This window comes from Rhinatrema bivittatum, chromosome 10, assembly GCF_901001135.1.
Source record: "Rhinatrema bivittatum chromosome 10, aRhiBiv1.1, whole genome shotgun sequence".
In the NCBI taxonomy this organism is placed as follows: Eukaryota; Metazoa; Chordata; class Amphibia; order Gymnophiona; family Rhinatrematidae; genus Rhinatrema; species Rhinatrema bivittatum.
This window is the reverse complement of record NC_042624.1, coordinates 69721271-69746066: the sequence shown is the minus strand read 5'-3', so window position 1 is coordinate 69746066 and position 24796 is coordinate 69721271. Positions and strand designations below refer to the sequence as shown.

At 41.6% G+C, this 24796-nt stretch overlaps 1 protein-coding gene across 2 annotated transcripts in view; it reads left to right on the top strand.

The window, feature by feature from the left end:
• Positions 1-24796, top strand: part of PAPPA2 (pappalysin 2) — a 459501-nt gene that overhangs the window by 178925 nt on the left and 255780 nt on the right. For both annotated transcript variants that reach the window (XM_029618757.1, XM_029618758.1), the window contains 3 exons: positions 264-385; positions 18139-18631; positions 22115-22243. In XM_029618757.1, the coding sequence (XP_029474617.1) occupies positions 264-385; positions 18139-18631; positions 22115-22243 (744 nt within the window). The remainder of the gene's footprint in view (positions 1-263; positions 386-18138; positions 18632-22114; positions 22244-24796) is intronic.

Below are 24796 nucleotides of genomic sequence, written 5' to 3'. Positions count from 1 at the left end.
TGCGAGAATTGACTTCCCTATGGTTATATTTTGAGAACAAACCAATAAAGCCTGGGCAGGCTATTAAAAGTATCCAAAATAGTAAAAAATAGAAATTAAAAAAAAAATCTGTTTCTAGTAAAAATTCAAACTTCCTTAGTAAAGAATTGATTTACATGGTTCTCAGCTGTGAATGAAAGTCTAAGTTAATGCCTATCCTGACCTTATTGAAGCTTTGGTTACATTTGAATCTGATAGCACAGGTCTGCTTTTGTCTCTTCTAGGGACCCAGGGACTCTGTGTGGAGATTGCACTGAAGATGGAAGCTTCCACCAGTATGTGCACGAAGCATCCTCACCTCGTGTCTGCGACTCATCTGGCTATTGGACCCCGGAAGAAGCAGTGGGTAAGAAGGGATTTCCAGTTTACTAAGGATGTGCATTCATTTTCAATGAATAGACAATGGCAACACAATTGTCTACTTTGTTTTGTTTCAGGAGCACCACGAAATGAAAAAAAAAAAAGACAAAATTTCAGAAAAATTAGTATTTCGTGTTAGTGAGCACTAAGAGGACTTAGTGTGCACTAACTGGATATTCTAATTAGTGCACACTAAATAGAAATGTTACCAATAAGTTAAAAGGTATCAATTAGCGAGCAGACTTTAGCTAGACATATGGTTCTGTAATCCCATTGGCTGTCTCCTTAGTTACTTGATTGTGTTGCCAAGGTTGCAAGGTGGTATTTGTGGGGGATGGCCATTGCCTGGTAACAAATGTAAACAAACACATGATATAATAATATCATCAAGTTCTAGTCAGAATAAGAAAAAGCATGTAATGCAAATGCATATTTTAAAATTTGCCAATCCCTTTGTATTTTAGGAAAGGGGCCCTGGCATTTTAAGAAATGCATTCTTTTAATTCCCTTGGTTTCTGTCTGTGTGTTTGGGTGAGAGGGCAGTAACTGGTAAGAGGGGAAGTGACTAGGATGAATGTATGGGGTGACAGGTGAGAGGGAGACTGGTTAGGGCGATGACTGGTGAGAGAAAGGCAGCCTGGTGTGTATGGGGAGGGGGTGGCTAGTGAGAGGGAGAGTGACTGGGGTGACTGTATATAGTGATAGGTGGGAGAGAAGTTGGAGTGGTGAGTGGTGAGAGGGAGTAAATTGGGTGACTGGTGAGAGAGGCAGCCTGGTGTGTGGGGAGGTGACTGGTGAGAGGGAAAGTAACTGGGGTGACAGGTGGGAGAGAGACTAGTTGGTGAGTGGTGAGAGAAAGGCATTCTGGTGTGTGGGGGTGACTGGTAAGGAGGGAGTGACTGGGGTGACTGTATGGGATGATGTGGGAGAAAGACTGCTTGGGGTGGTGATTGGTGAGAGAGAGGCAGCCTGGTGTGTGTGTGGGATGACAAGTCACACCGTTAATGCGCACTAACTCCAAAATCAGGAAAACCCGAAATAAACACCTCCCAAACCATTTTTAAACGAAATCAAACAGATAACGACCTATAACGAAAATACAAAAAAAAATCAGTGCACATCCCTATTTGAGTGTTTACCATTATGTAATTGCCTTACTGCTCTACTGTACATTTAGTATCCTAGGTAACTATTTGAGCTGCTTGGTTAAACAAAGTGATGCATTGGCTGAATATTTTCAGAAGTCCAGCTTTGATAAGAGATTGCCTCATGCGGTAGAATTCCTCATCAGCAAGACCTCTTCATTGCATCTGCTGGCAGGGCAGAAGGTATTTCCGATGCCTCTGGAACTGAGTGGTTTGTGGGGCTGCAGGAACCTAATAATGATTTATCATACGGCACATGTAAGCACTCATATCATCTTATAGGCTGGATATTGGAACTCTCTTGATATAAATTATGAAGGTGGTATCAGATAATCTGATATATACATTATTTTGCAAGAAAAGCTCTTCATTTTATAAGGTCTCACTAACACAGTTTTCAGTGCCCCCTGTGCATCTTCTGTTTGATAGTTTAATTAACATACATAGTAACATAGTAATGATGGCATAAAAGGACCAAATGGTCCATCCAGTCTGCCCAGCAAGCTTCTTATGGTAGTAACTGCCACTCTGTGCAGATTACTCCTATGCTTCTCTTAAGGGTAGTAACTGCTGCTCCCTGCAGTTATCCCCAAGTCTTATGATAACCCATAAAAATTTAAGCTAGCTTTATGATAACATAAAAATTGCAGCTAGCAACATTTTTACTGGGTGATGGAGCCTTCTTGAAAATTCAGACAGTGCTGCTTGATGTGCATTGCTTATGGGCTTGGCCATAGAAGCAGTCCTGTGCTTTTTCCCTTATGTCTGCGTATCAGAATCCCAGACCATAAAAGTCGGGGCTCTTGGTTGCTATCTGAATCCAATTCCTTCCTGCCATCTAAGCAGGGAGCAATGTTGCAGTTGCATTTAAAGCATCAAGGCATCTTGGTTGAGGGTAGTAATCTCCATGCCTTCTGCTAAGGATAGTACCTGCTGCATCAGCAAGTTACCCCCCCCCCCCGCCCCCGCACCCTTTTCTTCATTTCCATCCTCCAGCCTTTAGAGATCCACAGGAGTAGATTTTCAAAGGGTTACGTGCATAAGATACGCGTGTAACCCCATAAAAGCTGCCCCAAGCTGCCCCTGCGCACTCCGAGCCTATCTTGCATAGCCTCAGCAGCGTGCGCAAGCCCCGGGATGCATGTATGTCCCGGGGCTTCGAAGAAGGGGCGGGTCTGGGGGTGTGGCGGTGGCCCGGGGGTCCGGGGGTGGTCCGGGGGCATGGCAGAGGTTCGGGTGCGGTCCGGGGGCGGTCCCGAGTCCTCCGGCACAGCGGCCTGTGCCTGGGGATGGTGCGCCAGCAGGCGTAACTTCTGAAACAAAGGTAGGGGGGATCTAGTTAGGTCTGGAGGGGTGGGTTAGATAGGGGAAGGGAGGAGAAGGTGGGGGGGGGAGCGGTAGAAAAGTTCCCTCCGAGGCTCCTCCGATTTTGGAGCGGCCTCGGAGGGAATGGAGGCAGCCTGTGCGGCTCGGCGCGCGCAAGTTGAACAATTGTGCAGCCCCTTGCGTGCGCCGACCCTGGATTTTATAATGTGGGCGCGGCAGCGCGCGCATGTTATAAAATCGGGCATGGATTTGTTTGCGCCGGGTTGCGCGAACAAATCTGTGCCTGCGCGCATGTTTTAAAATCTGCCCCACAGTGTTTATCCCATGTTGCTTTGAATTCTTTGGCTGTTTTTGTCTATACTTCTCTTCTGGAAAGGCATTTCAGGCATCCTCCACCCTCTCTGTTAAGAAATATTTCCTAACATTGGCCCTGAGTCATCCCCCTTTCAGTTTCATTTTTCGACTCCTAGTTCTATTTTCTTTCCAATGGAAAAGGTTTAAAGTTCATGCATCATTAAAACCTTTTAGGTATCTGAATCTGCTATACCTCTTCTCTTCTAGGGTATACATATTCAGATCCTTTAGCCTCTCCTTGTAAGTTTTACGATACAGACCCTGCACCATTTTGGTTGCTCTTTTCTGGACCACCTCTATTCTGTCTATCCTTTTTTAGATATAGGCTCCAGAACTGAGCACCGTATGCCAGGTGAGGCCCCACCAAGGACCTGTACAAGGGCATTTTATCAACAGCAATACTGCAACATTTTACTGGAGTTTTTTTTTTCCACTATTCACTGTTATATTATTAACTCTTAGAGAATTTCTTTTATAGCTGAGAGGCATTGTGTGACACTGTTATTGGTTGGCATGGAAAGCAATGGCATTACAGTTTGTTGTCATGTGAACGTGATGTGGCATCACAACAGAGTTGGCAATCCTTCCTCTTTACATATATGACAGCATTTGAACATTCTCAGGTGGGAGAGTTAATAACAATTAACATATAAAAATGCATTGTAGAAATGGGACATTTTTAGGAAGGAGGCTGTAGAAGAATGAAAAATGGTAAAATTGACTGAAAAAATTGATTCTCTCTGTCCTAGAAAGGAAGACTTGAAAACTTTGTACTGAGCAGAGATTCCCTCTTCTATAATTGGCAGTTTTACCATTTTTCCAGTTTCGGTTTTGGAAGTAGCAGTGATAAGAAGTGATTGCAAATTCACAATTTCCTGTGAGGAGAGAGAAGACCATATTCGCAGCCAACGTAAAAACGAGGTGCATCCAATGCATGACTGACCCTGCTATTACACCTTCCAGAATATATACCACCCACATAGCATATTCTACCCTACCACTTTCTGTCAAAAAACCCTCTCACTTGCAGCCGGTCTCCTGGGCTTTTGCTAAGTTTAACAACCTGCCTTTGATTATGTGACCTGAAATGCATTTTGGAGTCTGCAGGTCTACTAGAAATGTCAGCAAAAGTACATTGCAGTTATTTGAAATTTTGAACTGCTGCCTAGATAAATTAATTTTTGCCAACCTATCCTAAGCATTCAGGTCAAAACCTGCATGGCCTGAAACAACTCTTCGAAGAATCAGGATAGAAAGGTCTTTTTATGGACAGGTGGTCCCGTGGCCCCAGCATTAAGAATGAATATTTTGGGAGGTAAATGAAAGGAGAACTTTATTTGCTGCAGGTGCTCGGCTGCAAACATGCAAGGTATCAAACTGTAATGGCAGCCCTGGCTTAATTTGATTTTTTTTTTTGTCCTTTAAATTGGGGAGGGGGTGTGTGTGCTCTAATATTTCTTTATGGAATAGAAGTCAGAAGGGAGAAAGGCTAGTGTGTGATATATGTTCACATGATGAATGTGCTACAGTTAGGTCACAGGTTTTATAGCGTAATGATATATAGTGTCTGTTATTTTGCCTTGTTAACTTGAGTTATAATGAAACCACAGCTCTAATTGGGGCAGTCCAAACCTTCCACTTTTATTTATGATCATTGGATATTCCATCTTTCCCAAGTTAGTTACAAAAAATAAGAACATACAGCATGTGGTAATGCATAAGGAAAAGAGGAAGATTATGAGTAGGAATCAAGACTATTAATAATATTATTTATTAAAATGGAGGCAAAGGAACATTTAGTACACTGTGTCACAATAAAGAATTTAAATAATATAATTCATAAAAGGTGTAAAGAGTACAATGCAGCGAGTAAGAGAGAATGGAGTTTCTGATGTAAAATCTAGAGAAAGGAGAAGAAACAGGAGAGGGATACTGGGTCCCAGCCCCTCTTTCTTAGGGGCTGGGGAAGGTTTGAGAGGGCTGCCGTCCTTCCCTTGCTCCTGGAGTCCGAGAAGCAGTGTGCCATAGTTGGGCTGAGAGGGAGAGAAGGCTAGTCAAAGAAACAGAGCACAGAAAACAGCAGAAGCTACTGAAAAAAGAGGCAGCAAACAAACTATACCTACAAAAGGGAGCATCTTTTTCATGACAAGGTCAACCTCAAGGCATGTACACACGTGCTGGTGGTAAGCCTGGACAGGTGGCCTCACGTCCTTTACAGCAGGGGTTCTCAAACCATTCCTCGGGACACACTTAGCCAGTCAGGTTTTCAGGATATCCATAATGAATATGCATGAGATAGATTTGCATGCATTGCCTCCACAGTATCTGCCACACCAGCATGCCAGGCAAACACGTGAAAACATACTTTGCAACCTCCAGGGTTGCATTCTCAGAAATTCTGCCCATTTCATGATCAGGATCCCAGAGGCAGTCTGAGCTTCAATGTGTGGATGAAACTATGATGCGTAAGAAATTGCCATGCTGGGTCAGACCAAGGGTCCATCAAGCCCAGCATCCTGTTTAGAGTCTGAGCTTCAATGTGTGGATGAAACTATGATGCATAAGAAATTGCCATGCTGGGTCAGACCAAGGGTCCATCAAGCCCAGCATCCTGTTTAGAGGGGTTTAGATTTATTAGGAACTGGGAAACATTCTGGAGAAGGGGGAGCCTATTTCAACAGGATGGGGTCCACTTTAACAGGGTGGAATCCAGCTGCTGGTGCTAACAAGGAGTACATTCTAAACTATACCACAGGGGAAAGCAAATAGTTGGTCAGAAGCACTTGGTCCAGAGGGAGATATCTTTCAAGGATATTTGCATAACAGGGAAGTTAGAATATCCCAGTAGAGAGGTTGTGGTTAAGGTTGAAATAGACCAGATGGATGTTAGTATAGAGCTCACAGACTATTGCTTATTAAATTAATAGCAGTTTATGGATTTTTCTTCTAGGAACTTATTCAAACCTATTTTAAACCCAGTTACAACTGCTGTAACCACATCCTCTGGCAATGAATTCCAGAGCTTAACTATGTGCTGAGTGGATAAGAATTTTCTTCAATTTGTTTTAACTGAGCCACTTGCTAACTTCATGGTCCTTCTATTATCTGAGAGAGTAAATAACCAATTTACATTAACCTGTTCAAATCCTTTCATGATTTTCTAGACCTCTATCATATCCCCCTTCAGTTTTCTCTTCTCCAAACTGAACAGCCCATAACATCTTTAGCCTTTCCTCATAGGGGAGTCATTCTATGCCCCCCTATGAAGGAGTGAGCTGATCCATTAGATGACTGAGGGGTAAAGGGTTGCTCAGGGAGGACAAGGAAATAGCAGAAAAATGAATTTAATTGTAATTACCTTGGTCTTAACCAAGAAGGATGTTAGTAACATACCCACACCAGAAACATCTTTGAATCAATTTTGAGCAAATATATGTGATAATGGAAGATGTATTAGATCAAACTGACAAACTACAGAGTAACAAATCACCAGGACCATATGGTATCCACCCCAGAATACTGAAAGCACTTAAAGATGAAGAGATCCATATTCAAAAGCCATTTAGATGGAAAACATAATAGTTATCTGTCTAAAAGGCTTACCCAGCTATATTCAGCCTTTATCCAGCTAAATTCTATCCAGCTAATAAGTTAGGTTGCTACAATTTGGCCGGATATGTTAAGGGCAGTTCATTGATGTAACTGGGAGGAATTGAGTTAGCTGGCTAGTTCCAGTATTCAGAATTTGCTGTTGACTTAGCCGGATAAGTCTGGCTGAGTCAAAGAGCTTTCCTAAAGTTAGCTGCTAAACAGGCCGATCAGTAAAAGTTGCGGGAGAGCGGGCAAGCACCCGCTCTCCCGGCGCGCGCACAGGCTACTCTCCTGTGCGCGCGATTAAGTATTTAAATGAGGGCCCGTGGTAAAAAGAGGGGCTAGGGACACCAGCGCAACCCTAGTGCCTCTTTTTTGACAGGAGCAGAGGCTGTCAGCGAGTTTGACAGCCAACGCTCAATTTTGCCAGCGTCGGTTCTCAAACCCACTGACAGCCACGGGTTCGGAAACCGGATGCCGGCAAAATTGAGCATCCGGTTTTCAACCCGCAGCCACGGGCTGATTTAAAAATTTTTTTTTTAATTTTTAATTATTTTTTACTTTGGGGCCTCCGACTTAATATCGCCATGATATTAAGTTGGAGGGTGTACAGAAAAGCAGTTTTTACTGCTTTTCTGTGCACTTTCCCGGTGCCGGCAGAAATTAACGCCTACCTTTGGGTAGGCACTAATTTCTGAAAGTAAAATGTGCTGCTTGGTGGCACATTTTACTTAGTGAATCACGCGGGAATAACTAATAGGGCCATCTACATGCATTTGCATGTTGCGGGCACTATTAGTTTCGGGGGGGGGGGGGGGGGGGGTTGGACGCACGTTTTCGACGCGCTATTACACCTTACTGAATAAGGGGTAAAGCTAGCACGTCGAAAACATATTTCCAAATGCGGGTTAACAGTGTGCTCCACCGGAGCGCACTGTACTGTATCGGCCTGATAGTTAGTTGGATAACTAATAAAGATAGCCGGCTATATTCAGTAGTGTGGCTGCACTATTGAATATGCCTCCAAAGTTCATCCGGTAACTTTGCTATCCAGACTGTGTCTGAACATAGACCTTAAAATTGCAAACCTGTTAACAGAAATCTGAAACTTATTTATATTTAAATATCTTTATTATTTTAACAAGCAGTACAAAGGAACAAAAAGAGTGTATCATTGCACAATTACAAGCAACATTAACAACAATACAGTTTAATTCTGTAACAAAACTGTACAATATTCCTTATGAAAGTTCAGTTTGATTTATGCTTTCTCTCCTTACCCTCCACCCAATTCTGAACAATAACATTCTTCCTTACAAAATGATTCAGATGTCTTACTCTTGTACACCCAAACCACCTATCAAACATGGGTCTCCCTCCCCTACCACCCTAACCCACTCCATACCTAATCCCACTCTCCCTCTTCTTCCATATTAAAAATATCTGGGGAATATCCTCAGCTCAACTATACCTAATAAATTAAAACAGCCACAATATCTGAAAACTGGAGCATGGCCAATGTAACACTGATTTTTTAAAAAGTTGCTCCAAGTGTGATCAGAGAACCAATAGACCAGTGCACTCTGACATTGATGCTGGACAAAATGGTAGAAGCTATTCTTAAAAACAAAATTAACTGCTATTAATCAAGTTGACTTAGGGAATAGCCACTGCTAATACTGGCATCAGTAGAATGGAATCTACTTAGTGTTTGGGTATTTGCCAGGTACTTGTAGCCTGGATTGGCCACTGTTGGAAACAGGATTCTGGGCTTGAAGGACCCTTGGTCTGACCCAGCATGGCAATTTCTTATGTTTTTGTTCCATGCTGCTCCTCCAAGGGGAGAGCACAGTAGCTTGGCGAATCGTAACCCAAGAAGATGTGAGTCCTTGCTAACTCGTTAGAGGTTAGCAAACAAAGACCTTTTAAAGTGCAAATGGATGACGTCACTACGGGGGGATGTCCCCAAGGTTCACGCCCTTGTCTGGAGCGCACGCATGCACGCACGCTTACGTCATCAGGAACATGATGGATCCATAGCGTCAGGCCGGCCCAGGGATGCCGGAGAAGTGCGGCAGGGAGCTGCTGCGGCCACAAGCCATCCTTCAAACCCAGAGGGAGTCACCACCGAGGCAGAGAGGGTGGAGCAAGGGGCAAGAAGAGGCACAAATGCAACAGTTTGTACCTATCACTCCAGCATCCAATTTCATTCCCATAAAGCTTAAAGGATGAGGCTAGCAACCATATAACTATTAATACTTTATTAATGTTCTTTCTTTTCCCAATCATCAAACAACCATTCAAATATACTAGAACACCATTTTATTTCCCTTCTCCTTTAGTTACACAATAGGGCTAAGATTCCACCCCAAAACATCACAGATCTTAGGAGGTTTAAATATAATTAGCTTCAATGCAGGCCTTAACATTTCTTAGAGCCTGGGAAAAAGGTTAACAGCTGAAAAAAACATTTAAGCCTTTTAAAGACATCTTCCATTAATGTACTAACAGCATTCACAGTTTGACTTACAAACATACTTCCTATGGGCTTACTCCCATGTGCTTTTTTAACCAAACCTGCAGTTTCTTCTAAGGATAATTACTTAATAATTCTGTGTAAACTGAAAACCCTCTAGAACAGTACTCTTGAACCTAACATACAGATTACTTTAATAATTCTTAGCTGTAATTCCTCTACAGCAATACCTTTAAACCCCTTATGAAGATTCCACTAGCAATCAATCAATTAAGAAAGTTCTGTTAACTGCAAGCACTCTGAAGCAGTACTCTTGGACTGAACATACAATTTCTTTTTAGTAAACCATTCATTAACAATTCCCTAATAGTTTCCAGTACTCTACCGTAGTACTCTGGGACTAAACTTACAGTTTTCCTAGCAAGAAGTTCATTAACAATCTGCTGCTGCAGAAGCCTTTCTTATACAACTGAACCAGCTACCAAATGAGTTGTTATTTGCCATACCCAATGCTCATTCAGCCCCGCTGGCTCTCTGTCAAAGTCAGTCTGTAAGGATTTTTGGGAAATGTAGTCTCACACAGAAGCCATCTTAGTTTCTCACTCCTGTTATTTTCAGCCAAGGAAAAAAAATAATACTTTTAAAGTGCAAGTCCCTTTTTATAGTCAGGAACTACTACAAACCATCACAGTTGTGAAGTATGATGCTATGACAGCAGTGCAGGAATTGAGTATTGACCAGTGAGTGAATGGAATGGTGTGGTTGGCCAGGAAACTGCCAGTGTGGTATACTCGTAGACAAGAAGTTGTCAATCAGTAAACGAGAAAAATGATCACAGAGATAGGGAAAAGTATTTCTGTTCATTTTGGCCTGTGCTGACTTTGCATACCAGATATTGTACATGCTTGCTGGCTTGGTTTCTACAATGTAAAAGTGCTGAGGGTGAATTTTCAAAGGGATTCTCCATTAGTAAATGGGTGTTAACCAATGGAGAAAGCCCCTTTCAAAATTGTACTCTCCTAGTGTGGGGAAAGGGGGCAATGCTGGGAGGTGGAGCCATCCCAGCAAAGTATGCATGGGAGCTTTCAAGAAATGGAAAGGGTATCTAAATGAAGAAATCAGCATATTATAAGCACTGACAAATTAGATGCAAAGCATTGATAAGGAAGGCTAAGACAGAATTTGAAAAGAAGCTTGCTGGAAAATAAAAAATTCAGAATAAAAACCTTTTTAGGTAAGTTCAAAGCAAAACACCTGTGAAGGAATCAGTTGGACCATTAGATGATCGAGGGGTAAAAGGTGCACTAATGGAAGACAAGGCCATAGAAGAGAGATTAAATGATTTCTTTGCTTCAGTTTTTATTGAGGACAATGTAAGGCAGATACCCATGCCAAAAGTGATATTTGAATGTGATGAGTCAGAGGAAATGAAACAAATCTCAGTGAACCTGGAAGATGTAATAAGGCAAACTGACAAACTAAAGAGTAGTAAATCACCTGAAAGAACTGAAAATGATTCTGTAATCTATCATTAAAATCAGCTACGGTACCTGAAGATTGGAGGGTGCCATTGTAATGGCAATTTTTTAAAAAGGTTGCAGAGGTGATCCAGTAAACCACAGACTGGTAAGCCTGATGTCAGTGCTGGGAAAAATAATTGAAATTATTATAACATTGCTGAACATATAGACAGTCATAGATTACTGGGACAAGCCCAACATTAATCTACTACATTTTTTTGAAGGTGTGAATAAACATGTAGTTAAAGGTGAGTCGGTTGATTTAGTGTATCTGGACTTTCAGAAAGCATTTGACCAAGTACCTCATGAGAGACCCTTGAGGATATTAAAAAGTCATGAGATAAGAGGCAACATTCTATTGTGGATTAAGAACTGGTTTAAAGATAGAAAACAGAGATTAAGGCTAAATGGTCAATGTTCTCATTGGAGAATGATGACTAGCAGAGTGTCCCAGGGATGTGTGCTGGGACCACTGTTGTTTAACATATTTGTAAATGACCTAGAGATGGAAATAATGAGTGAAATGGTCGAATTTGCTGATGATACAAAATTATGCAAAGTTATTAAATCACAAGCAGATTGTGAGAAATTGCAAGAAGACCTGGGAAGATTGGGAGGCTGGGCATCCAAATTGCAGATGACATTTAATGTGGACAAATGCAAAGTGATGCACCTAGGGAAGGGGAACCCAAATTATTAGCTATACAGTGCAGGTTCCACATTGGCAGTCACCACCCAGGAAAAAGATCCTCAGTCCAGTATGTGGCAGTGGCCAAGGAAACAGACAGAATGCTAGGAATTATTAGGAAAGGAATGGAGAATAAAATGGAGAATATCATAATGCCTCTGTTTCGCTCAATGGTTCCACTGCACCTTGAATACTGTGTGCATCTCAAAAAAGATATAATGGAATTAGAAAAGATACAGAGAAGGGCCACCCAAATGATAAAGGGGATGGAATGATTCCTCTATAAGGAAACGCTAAAGAGGTTAGGGTTCTGAAGCTTGGAGAAGAGACGACTGAGGGGAGATATGATAGAGGTCTATAAAACAATGAATGGATTTGAGCGGGTATATGCAAATCATTTGCTTAAACTTGGTCTGACATAGCATGGCAAAATTTATGTTCTTCTGTTCTTATGTAAGGGCAACCAAAATGGTAAATGGGATGGAATAGCTTCCTTTTGAGGAAAGTCTGGAAAAGAGATGGCTGAGAGGAGATAGGATAGAAGTCTATAAAATCATGAGTGGGGTGGAACTAGTAAATAAAGAACAATCATTTACCCTTTCTAATAGTACTATTTATTTATTTCTATATATGCCCCTAGCCTGGTGGCCCTATGCAGTGTACAAAGCAAACATTCATAAACCAATATTGAACAAAACAAATAGACAAACTTCCTTGTCCTGATAAATAGCTGTTGAACAAATTTAGAATGCAAACACTTTCACAGTCAATTAAATCTGTACACAGACCAGCTCACAGGGACGGGCTATAAAAATGCCAATTGAAAGAAAAATGTTTCTGCCATTCTTTTAAACAACTTATGGCAATCGGTCAGCCGCAACTAGTGCGGTAGAGCGTTCCAAATAGTCGGCATGGCAACAGAGAAAGCACGTTCCCTTGTGTCAGCAAGCCTTGCATGGTACACTGATGGAATGTCTAGTAGGCTTCTCTGAGAGGAATGAAATGATCTCCCAGGATTGTATATTCAGAACAAGGCATTAGTCCAAGGCAATGAGTTTAGTGCCAAAACTAACTAGGGGACACTCCATGAAGTTAATAGGTAGCATATTTAAAATATATTGGAAAAACTATTTTTTCATTCAGTGCACAATTAAACCGTGGAATTTGTTGTGAGAGGATTTGTTGAAAGCAGTTAGCATTGCTGGGTTTAAAAAGGGTTTAGACAAGTTCCTGGAGGAAAAAGTCCTTAAACCATTATTAGTCATGTAGACGTGGGAAAGCCACTGCTTATACCTAGTTATGAGCAAAAAGGATTGGACCTATTCTTTGGGATTCTACTGGGTACTTGTGACCTGGATTGGCCACTGAGGGAGACAGGATTCTGGGCTTGATGGATCTTTGGCCTGACCCAGTATAATGATTCTCAAGTTTTTAATGATCTTATCTTTGCTGGAATTTGCCCCTTAGGCTTCCTCTGCACTTCAATGGTGATTTCTGCTCGACTCAATCTTCCTGTGCTGTGTACTTCAACTGCTGTCCGCATCTCTAGCATTCCAATGGAGAGCTGTTCTCCCACTGGCACTCTGATATACAGTATACAGAGAGTGCATGGGGGGACTCCAAGGTGAACCCAGATACATCAGGCCAGTCTTGGTAAATAATGATGTCTCCAGCTCTAGAAGGAGTAGCGGCTTACCTTTTCCCATTGTACCCCCAATGAGCTCTCACTGAGGCTAACTGATGAGTCTATGGTCTGCACAACAAAATGATCAATGGCTCTTGTTGGCATTGGGCCTAACCGCTTGTCTTTTCACTTGATCATCCTGAAGAATAGAACAAAAGGCAATTTTAAAAGATAAGCCAGGACTGAAATGATGTGAACTGCTTCAAGAGATCCACTACATTGCTCCCCTGATGTAATGCCCTCCAGTGGACAATACTGAATGGGGCCTTATCCTTAGGTACTCAAAAGTTTAGCAATAGGCATCTAATTTAGGAAGCCACACCTGTCAGAGACACATAAACGAGAAGAGGAGAAAAGGAGAGCTCCCTTCTCCCTCCCCCCCCCTCCCCCCCCCTAAGATCTTCAGAGGGACTACCCCTGCTCCCAGATCAGAGGGAGATTGTCCCCACCCTCTGCTCTGGAGGCCTTCTGTGAAATATTTACTTGGGGGCCTAGTATTTGAACTTATTCCACTGGCAGAACATTCACTAAGATGTAGGTACCAGGTTCTTACTCCTGGGTTACTCCTATTCCTCTCTGTTCCCTTTGAATGGTTGCTTGCCAAAGAGCTTGATCTCCGTACTCTGCTTTGAGTACCTGAGGGATACTCTATTGCCAACTAGAAAAGCTGTTGCTAATATCTCCTGGACTTTTATGGAGCTGGAGAGTTGAACTCCTCCTCTAAATCTATGTGCTCTCTCAACAAAAAACTCCCACCACCAACTCCTGTTTCCTACTTTCAACCTTATATAACCATTGGAATCCTCTCCCAGTAGTAATGGGATATGCCAATGCACTAATGCTCTGTATATATTTTTGCACACTGCAGAGTTTGCGGATATTTACGATGCTGTCATTTCCTGTAATCAGCTGTTGAGCTGTGAGTTGTGAACCGTGAAGAACCTACAGAACGACCAGTAATAAGCAGGCAGTCCGTCTTCTGTGTTACACATGGGGCCTGTGGGGCTGAATAAATTATTTATTTATCAATTTGAACATTGTACCCTGTCCCTCCAACGTTCGGGGCACGGTTCAATGTCACACACACACACAAAAATATAAAAAATGATATATAGACTGAGTTCCCCTCTCTTTGAAATGGAGAGAAGAGAGGCTGAGTGGTGATATCTGAGCATATCCAGACAAACTACGTAACAGGAGTGAAGAAAAACTATTTAAAAGCAAACCCAGCTGTTGGCCTCCACAGCTCCCTGCAGTGTGTGTGAGATAAAGGAGAAAGGGCATTTGTAGGGGTCACTTCACAAGAACTGTGTGAAGAAGTCTGGTGTTCCAGGCCTGGAAGATACAAGTGGTTTATTTTTCAAGCTCAGAGTTTACAAAAGAAAATATAAATAAATACAAACAAACTACAAAAAGATGAAGATAGGGAAAAAATGAAGGAGAATTCTTACTTGGCTCCTACAAGATTAACAATCATATTTTCTCTACAAGCTCTCTCAGAAAGAAAAAAAAAACAACCCAGAGCTGACAAATAAAGTGAAACGTAAACATTTGCTTCATATAAGAATTACCTGTGCCCCCAGAACTGCTTGTACTTTCTCCTGGGCCCATTTCAAAAACAGCCAACCTATTATAATGTAGGGTAACACAGAAGATTTCCTCCAATGCTGTGCCCGACTGACCAAGGGAAATCACTTGCGCATGTCTCCTGCACTAATTTGTTTATGTATTTATTGACATCAGTGACGTGAGTTATCAATGAATGAACTTATAGGGACATAACCAGGCAAGGATTTATCAAACCTCTATCAGCCCATAGCAGCACAGAAACTGCTTTTTGGGCATTTGTCTTGCAAAGGAAATCATTTTTAAAAAATATTTTCTTCACAGCTGTGTTATGATTATAAATCCCTAAAACTTCACTCACATGTAACAGTCTGGATAGGTGCTGGAAATGATAAACTTGTCAGAAAATTATGAACACACCTACAGAAAATAAGATCCAGCATTTAAGATTTCATGTAACGGTTTGATAATGAATGTGTAAGCATTACAAAAGAAACACCTTTTTTTGCTATATTTTCATTATCTGTTTTACAAAATATACCAAGAAGTGTAAAAGCAACAGGGGCCTCTCCCATGCCCCCTACTTTTTATTTCAAGGGCAGAGATGCTTTCAGCAACCCTTAAGGGTAAATTTTCAATAGGATGCCTAACTTCCAAAGAACACACATAGGGGCCAGTATTCAAAAACCTCTAAAACAGTTAACTTATCTGCTTCAGTTATCCAAATAAGTTAGCCAGGATATTCAGCAGGATAAATGTCCCGCTGAATATCCATGATTAAAGTTATCCGGCTAACTTTAAACCTATTTGGCTACGTTTGAATACAGGTAGTTAAGTTTAATGTTATATGGCTGCATGTTGTGAGGATTCTGGTGACTGTGTAGTCCTCCTGCCAGCAGGGGCCCTCAGTGGGTCACACTCTGTGCTGTGCAAGTCCCACCTCTGGGGTCCCTGACTCAGCATAAGAACATAAGAAATTGCCATGCTGGGTCAGACCAAGGGTCCATCAAGCCCAGCATCCTGTTTCCAAAAGAGGCCAAACCAGGCCACAAGAACCTGGCAAGTACCCAATTCCATGCTACTCAAACCTGCCTCACTTGCCACTCCCTGCCTCTCTTGCCCTAGTTGTGTGCCCCTGGTTCTTAGTCCCACCTTGTTTTGTTCTTTGTTCCTGTATTTGTTCTTAGTGTTGGCCCCATTATTGTGGCCTCCTTTTGCTGTGCCCTTTGCCTGTGTTTTGTTTCTTGTTTGGTTCTGTTTGTTTGAGAGCTTAGTTTGTGGCCTCCTGTGTTCTCTGTCCTGGTTGTTTGTCTATATTGTTTATCTGTCTCTTGGGAGCGCCTTGATCTGTCTCCTTTGCTCTGCAGTTGCTTTGCTCTTGTGGGTGCTCGTAAGTCCCTGCCATTGGATCATCCAAGTCCTGCCAGCCACCACATACCAAAGGCTCGACCTAAAGTGGAGGTGGGTGGTACAGGTGAAGACTCCGTCTCGTCCTGGTCCTGCTCCAGCCTGTGCCCACCCTACCAGCTGCTCCCATCCTAGGGATTACCCCATTACTGGCACCAAGCCCTGACACATGTAGTTGGGTAACTTTGAGCAAATATAGCCAGTTAAATGGCCATTAAAAAAAAAAAAAGTCTCACCCAGGCCTGTTATCTGACTCACAGCCCTCACCTCAACCCCATTCAAAGTGACCCCAAAGGGCCCTATTGGGCCAAGCCCCTCTACCCTTCCAAAACCCTCTAGTTACAAAATAAACAAAAATATTAAGGGGGGTCCTCTCAGTGACCCTCCTCCCGGTTAGGCAAAATATCCCAGTAATACCCCATCCCTCCTTTCCTCTCTCTCACTTACCCTCACCCTAACTCTCCCATCCACCCAGTACCTTAGCAAAGGCTGATCTGGCTCTGGGTTTCCAGTGCCCTCCCACTGCCATCCCAGGAGCTTTCAGCGTTGTTCTGTCAGCAGTGCTGGAAGCACAAGCTGTGGCGTTGCTGGTAGAGATTCTTCTGATGGCCACGCTGGTATCTTTCGCTTCCAGTTGTGCGCATGGATTGCCAGGTATAATCTTGCTGAATCCCCAAGAGTCCAATTTTCAAAGGTATTTCTGTGGGCAGAACATAGTTTTGCCTGTGGGAAATGGGCTCGTTGGGATTTGCCCTTCCTCTTTGCGCACAAACATCTGTGAGCAGTGCCAGAGCAAGTGCACTTTTACGCACATTCCTGGGAGGGGCATCGTCAGGGATTAGCACTTGCACGCGTGTAACATCGCTGGGGAAAAATCAGTCCCCATACAAATAGCAGATGTTTTTCTGACCCCATTTTCAAAGGCAAAGGTTTCCATTTGAAAACTGATGTACAGCCTGTGGGTAAAAAGCACCCGCAGGCTTTGTTCTTCCGTGCACAGTTGTGAATGTCGCCCTCTCTCTGAATGCGTATCTCCGTTTAGGCAGATGCTTACCTACATGTGCACATTCATGTGATATCTGTACAGTACGTATAGTTTTAAACCACTTTTCAGAATGGATGTAGATTAATGTGTATATTTCTATGCTTTTGTATACATGTAAGCGGCTTCATTTATGTATGAATATAGGTATGTGAGCATGTTTGCATATATGATTATCTTTCTTTATGTATGTGTGTGTGTTCAGTACATATGTGTTGCACATGTGAATGTTCTCATCTGCATAAGTATGTGTTTACACCTGTGCATGCTACTGGACTCCTAGAGGCAAGATGCTGCTTCTTACATTACGGGGCATGATTCTTACTTGTCAAATCCCTTGTTCAATTATTTGCCTATTCATGCCCTTTGCTCTCAGGATAAGAATCTTTTGGTGATACCTTCTGTGAGAGATGCTTATCTGTCAGAGACAAGAGGTCAGGCTTTCTCTGTTATGGGTCTTATTACTTGAAACTCATTACCTATTGATTTATGTAAGATTTCTGATCTGAAGTTATTTCGTAAACAATTGAAAGCACATTTATTTCTAGAAGCCTTTGGTCCGTAGTTTTCTTCCTGAGTTCTTATTAATTTTTGATGTCTACATTTTAATGAGATATATATATAACGTATGTATTTTAAATATATATTTTTTTGTTTTGATTGTGCTAATCTATTGTTTTATTGTTGTAACCCACCCCACACAACAGGATCGGTATGTGTGGTAAATAAATGTTTTTAAATAGATAGGTCAATAAATAAACAAGTGATCTGTGCTAATTCTAAAAATGAATGCCATTGTCTGAATTGTGAATCTGAAATATCAGGGCTGGACCATCCTGTCTCTAGTGTCCTGGAATGAGGTGGTGCCAGGGGCCTGGCTGGAAAAAACGCAGAAGGCATCTTTCTCTTCCTGATTGGATCTATTGTTTCCTCTGCCTAGGTCCTCCTGATGTCGAGGAGCCCTGTGAGCCAAGCCTGCAAGCCTGGAGCCCTGAGCTTCACCTCTATCACATGAATATGACAGTCCCTTGCCCCCAACCGCATGGCTGCGTTTTGGAATTGCGCTTCTTGCATCCTGTCTACCCAGAGACCCTCACGCTGTGGACCACCTACCTCTCCACAAACTCACCCAAGGCCCTCTCTAACGTTGAGGTACTGACAGAGCTCGGGGAGTCCATCCATCTGGGAGCACTGGACACATACTGTGACATGCCTCTCACTGTCAAGCTTACAGTGGACAGGAAGGTCTCAGGAGTCAGGGTCTATACATTTGATGAGCGAATGGAAATCGATGCAGCTCTACTGACATCCAAGCCCCAGAATCCCCTGTGTGCCATCTGCAGGCCTGTTCAGTACAGGGTCCTCAGGGACCCCCCATTTTATAAGGATTCCCCTGTTACCGGGATGCAAGCCCACCAAAAGTTCACAGACATGTGAGTACAGTAATTGATTATCCAGTTCTGTATACCACACCTAAAAATTCTACTTAGAGCAATTTTGACATTTCAGGCTGGAAGTTTTTGGCAGGTATCATATCAGAAAAGTGGTCTTCATGTTCAAATTTTCCCAATTATTATTCAAAGAAATTAAATCGCAAGGTTTCAAAATTTTACTTTTGTATTTGTACTGATTTTACACTAAAAATCGAAATAGATCAACATTTTCATGAACCTGTCATTAAGTCCTGAAAATCTCTGAACGCACTATGATGCATTCAGTCTCTGCAGTATATTTTGAAAGTATTTATATTTTTTATTTATTTAAAAAGTATTTATATACCGTTTTTTAAAAAAGAAATTTTATCAAAAACGGTTCACAGATTTAAAACCAAAAATAAAATAATCAAAATAAAATGGAATTTTTAAACTTTACATAAAAATTGGTAATAACTAGACAGAATGCTAGTATATAAGGTTATTAAAAATATAAAAAGTTTGGAACCATGGGCTTATTGTTTTGGGGGAAAAGGGGAAAAAGGGGGGGAAGGGGAACGGGAGGAGGAAGGGGAAGTGGGAGAAATAGAGCGTAAAAATTATATGAGATAAAGGGAAGAAGGGAGAAGGGTATGATAGTTGGAAACGTGTGAATGAGCAGGTATGTTGTAGTTATGTGTAGTATAAATGGGATTGTAATGGGTGTAACTATGTTTAAGAGGGTAATTTCGGTATTGATGATTAAGTTTAATTAGAAGACGTGTTGAATGCAAGTTGAAAAAGATATGTTTTGAGAGATTTTTTGAAATGTGCAGGGTTGGATATCGAGCGAAGATGGTTTGGTAAAGTGTTCCAAAGTGTTGGACCGGCTATTGAAAAGGCTCTTTTTCTAGTGAGGTCTAATCTGGCTTGTTTAGGAGAAGGGATATCTAGTAAATTTTGGTTAAGTGATCTTAAGTGTCGCGTCGGTTTGTATATGTGCAGTATTGAACAAAGCCAGGTAGAAGTATGATTATGGTTATGAATTAAACTATGGATAATAGAGAGAATTTTGTATTTTATTCTGAACTTTATGGGTAACCAGTGTAATGATTGTAGAATAGGGGTGATATGATGACGTAAAGATGTTCTGGTTAGTATCCGGGCTGCAGAGTTTTGGATCAGTTGAAGGGGGTATAGTGAAGAGTCTGACAATCCTAGGAAGAGAGCATTACAATAGTCTAAGCCAGAGAAGATTAAGGATTGAAGAATGGTTCTGTAATTTTGGTAAAATAGTAGAGGACGAAGATGTTTTAACAGACGTAGTTTGAAAAACGATTTTTTTGTAAGTGAGGATATGTGTTGTTTTAGAGAAAGATCTGAATTAATGTTTACACCTAGGCTTATAGCAGAGCGTGTTATGGGGATAGTAACATTATTAATTGTAAGATGTGATGGTGGACCTAATGAAGAATCAGAGATGGAAGTTAAGTATACGAGCTCAGTTTTTGCTGGATTCAGTTTTAATCGATTGTGGGAGAGCCAAGAGTTGATTGTAGATAAGTATAGAGAAACTAAAGATAGAGTGTCTGACCAGGATGATTTATATGGGACAAAAAATTGGATGTCGTCTGCATAAATTTTGAACTGAAGATTAAGAGAGGATAGAATGTAGCATAAAGGAAGTAGGTATATGTTGAACAGAATAGGAGAAAGAGATGAGCCCTGAGGAACGCCGGAATTAATGATATATGGGGAAGAGCAGTGCTGACTATAATTGACTTGTTGAGGTCGGTTGGAGAGGAAGGATGTAAACCAGTTCAAAACTGTACCTGTGATGCCTATGTTTTGAAGACCTGAAATGAGTATCTGATGATTAATGGTATCGAATGCTGCTGATATATCTAAGAAAACTATAATGTAGTCTGTATATGAGTCGAATGCACGGAAAAAAGTATCAAAAGAGGATAGAAGAAGTGTTTCTGTGGAATGACCTTTTCTAAATCCATGTTGATTAATATGAAGAATATTGTGCTCTGTAAGAAAATCGGTTAACTGATGGAGTACTACAGATTCTATTAGTTTGGCCAGGGAAGTAAGAGATGCTATAGGTCTGTAATTGTTGAGATCAGATGTATCTTTTGCTTTAGCTTTTAAGATTGGTAGTATAGAGGTCTTTTTTAAAGTGTGGGGGAATTCACCTGATTCTAGAGATTGATTAACTAGAAGAGTAAGAAAAGAGCAGGCTTCAAGTTTGAGAGCTTTGAAAAAGGCTCCAGAGCATGGATTATAAGGGGAGTTGGAGGGTTTTTGTTTGTTTATAATGGCTAGAATAGAAGTGTCTGAGGTAGGGGTGAATTCTGACCATGATTGACTGGGTACTTCATTTTTTTGAGTGGGATAAGGAAGGTTTGAGAATTCAGCAGAAATGTTAAGTACTTTAATTTCAAAATGTTTAGCGATTTTATTACAGAAGTTGGTATCGACATTTATGAAGTTTTCATTTTGGGAAGAGGTTAAGGTTTTTACTATATTGAATAGTGTATTTGGATTGCCATTGGCTTTGGCAATGATGTTGGCATAGTAGAGTTTTTTTGTTTGATTTATTTCTTTATTATAACGGCGTAGGGTACAGCGATAGTTGTTTATGAAATGTTCTAAATGGTTAGTTGTATATGTATAGTTGTAATGTTCTAAATGGATAGTTGTATATGAAATGTTCTAAATGGTTTCATCACAAATTTTGTACCTTAGAGGTTCAGCCTGCATCCACTTTATTGTAATTTTTCTTCATTTTAGACTCATCAGTAAATACAAAAAAACCCAGCTTTATTTCATTTTTATTGCCAATAGACCTCAAAATTAAAAATTGTTTGAAAAAAAATATATACACCGTTTTTAATCTTCATTTTCCAAAGTATAAAAAATTGGATCCGATACTGGTGCCTTGTGTCAGAGGAGCCCAGTGAAATAAGGACACATGGCAGAATTTCTAGGGACTGTCTATTGTACAGGGAGAGGATCTTGGGGCTATTCCATAGCAGGATTATGCAGGCAAGGTGTAAAGGATCCCATTACAATGGGCTACCTGGCAGAACACAGGGTGCTCAGTCTGCTGGGACTGCTTGAATGAGGCCCTAAGAGCTGGTGGTTTGAAGCAACAGATCATGGATGATACCTTAGCCCTAGTTGTTGCAGCTCAAATCTTTGAAACCAGAAGATCCAGGCTCAATTACTTCTCTTCCTCTCTCCTGTTACTTACTAATGTGTGAGAAGGAAAAAGTCACACAACCACCCTGCGTTGAGACTTAGCTGGTAATTTATTTGAGGAAGGGATTTTGTAATTCACAGCGTATTAAATCATCTTCAACCTTGCTGATGTCTGAAATATTAAAGGTGTCTTGTTTACTGTGAGTATTGAATAAGTATAGTCTCGATCTTTCTGTGGTTTCATTCTAGTTCATCTCATTTTACTGTTGATTTTTATGTTATTGATCCCTGCAGGGACGTGACACCAGGTCAAGTTTATAGGTACCAGGTACAGGTGGTAGTGGGGATGATGCTAGGAGAAGCTTCTCCACCTCTAGTTCACATGCATGGAGCACCCTACTGCGGAGATGGCCTTGTGACAGCGTAAGTTCTGAATCATGTTATGCTACAGCACTGCATCTAACCAGTGTAATACTTCATTTATAGTAGTGCCAAATATCTTAGAGGAGAGGATCTGATGGTACATACCAGGGGTGCGAGTCCTGAAAAATTTTGTTGCTGTATCGATTCTTTCTAGGGTTGGGCCATTTTGGGTCCACCCCGGATCATTGTTTTTAAATTTCGTTGGCTGTTTTATAAAAAAAAAAACAATTTGTAAAAAAATCAGAATCCCCCCCCCAACCCCCTCAGTACTCACCACAAACACCCAGTGATCTAGCGGGAGGGGGGAGGCGGGCCGGGAGTAATTTCCCACTCCCTGACTGGCGGCTGCCCTCAATCAAAATAGCACCAGCTGTCTTTGTCCTTAACATGTGACAGGGGCTACCGGTGCTATTGGGTAGACCCTGCACATGGCAGGGGCAATGAATGGGCAGCGCCATTTTTCAAAATGTATGTGCATAATTTTCAAAATTGAAGTGCATGCACATAAATGCATATTCCACCCCTTCCAGGCCTCTTCCCATTGTGTTTCAAATTACATGCATACAGATTGTATGTGGGCAATTTTATGTACATATCAGCCAGGCAATTTTGAAAGAGTTATTTCTGTGGGCAAAGCACTGTTTTATCTGAAGAAGTTCTTCTGAAAACTACCTTTCCTATGTATGCAACATTTAAACTTTTATTGAAAGTAAGTGTAAGGAACAATAGGATCCTTACCAGGAAAATATTTCTATTGTAGAAAGGACATATTGTAGTTGGTGAGAGCAGATAGATGAAATTAACTGTTTGCTTAAGCCAGGAGTAGGCAACCCCAGTCCTCGAGTACCACATGCCAGTTGGGTTTTCAAGATATCCACATTGAATATGCATGAGGTACATTTGCATGCATTATCTCCATTGCATGCAAATGCATCTAATGCATATACATTGCGGTTATCCTGAAAATCCGAATGACTTGCAGCACTCAAAGACAAGAATTGACTACTCCTGGCTTAATTATTCCTCTTTGGGTGATGCAAAAAAAAAAAAAAGGTGCATTTCTGTGGTTTAATATAGAGTCCCCTAGTGAGCTTTACTGTCAAAGCAGATCAGTAAACGTTGGAGTTTGAAGAGAGAGGAGATGTTTTACCTTCTCTCGTTTTGCAGTGGATTGCATGAGTGGCACCATTGTATGTTTATCTGTGGGTGCTTTAGAAAGGTCGCTTGCCTACGTAGAAGGCATTGTAGATTCTTTTCTCTCTTTATCTTTTGGAGTAGATAGATATCTCATCCTTACTTGGGTTTGTTGCCAGGGGGCTGAAACCCAGATAATCCTCAGCAGTCTACTTTAACAGACCTTTTGCTGAGAATGAGTTTTACGTCAGCTAAGACATAAGGAGAGCCTGCCCACATGATAATCAAAGGAGAAGAGGAGCAGGGAGGAGATCCAAGAAAGTTTGCACATTGGAGAATCAGGTGCAAGGGGTATCCTACAGTGTGCTGGAATCCCTAGAGCCCATGCCTAAATGTGCTTTTGCTAGGAGAGTGAGAGTCTTGTGATTTTGATACAATATGGATGTATCTTCTAAAAAGATCATTGTTGAACAACTTTTGAATCAGTATTAAATTGTTTTGTTGGAACACCAGTCCATGTGTCAAGAGTGATCTTTGCAAGACAGGCCTGTTTCCTTAAAGGCCTTGAAGACCTAGGATTGGGACCCAGTTGTCTTGTCTGAGCTTCCCAGCTAGCCTCCCTCTATAATGAGAAGAGGAGTTACATAAGAATGAAAAATAAAGAAAACTGATTTTATTTAAGATGCCATCTCTGGGGATATAGATCCCATATAAATGCTGCTGGATTCCTCTTGTCATCTCTTGGGCAGCTGGTTTCATTCTCCTCCAGGTTTTTTCTTCCTTCTCTGGCAATTAAGGAGCAGCTTATCATGCTGGGGATGAAAGGGAAAAGCAAATCGGGAGGGATGCTCCATAGACCAATTAGGTCCTAAGAAGAGCAAAGCAAGACATTTATTTATTTACTAGCAAAACATGCCTGGCATTGCTCGGGTAGTTTGGACTATCACAGTCTGTGTGTGGGTGTGCCTTTGTGTGTGCACGTCTGCCTATGTCTGCATGTATGTGTATGATTGGGGGAAGCTGTGTGTGTGTGTGTGTGTGTGTGTGTGTGTGTGTGTGCGCGCGCGCATCTGCCTGTGTGTGTCTGTGAGCATGTCTGCTTGTGTGTGTGTATGTGCGTGGGCCCACTTGTGCATGTGCCTGTGTGTGCGAGTGCCTCTGCCTTTGTGTGGGGGGCCTGTGTCGGTCTGTGTGTGTACGTGTCTGCCTCTGTGCAGTGCTGGTGTGAGGATGTCCAGCCACCCTAGGCAGTGACATCATGATGATGTCATATTGCTTTCATATTCTCTCCCCCCTGAGTCACAGTGCCCGTATTTGGAGAGCTCCCTTAGCTTGCCGACCGATGCATCCCAATGCACGAGTCCTACAATTTGAAATCTGCCACCCGACTCCTTCGCGTTAAAAAGAATATTGCCCTCA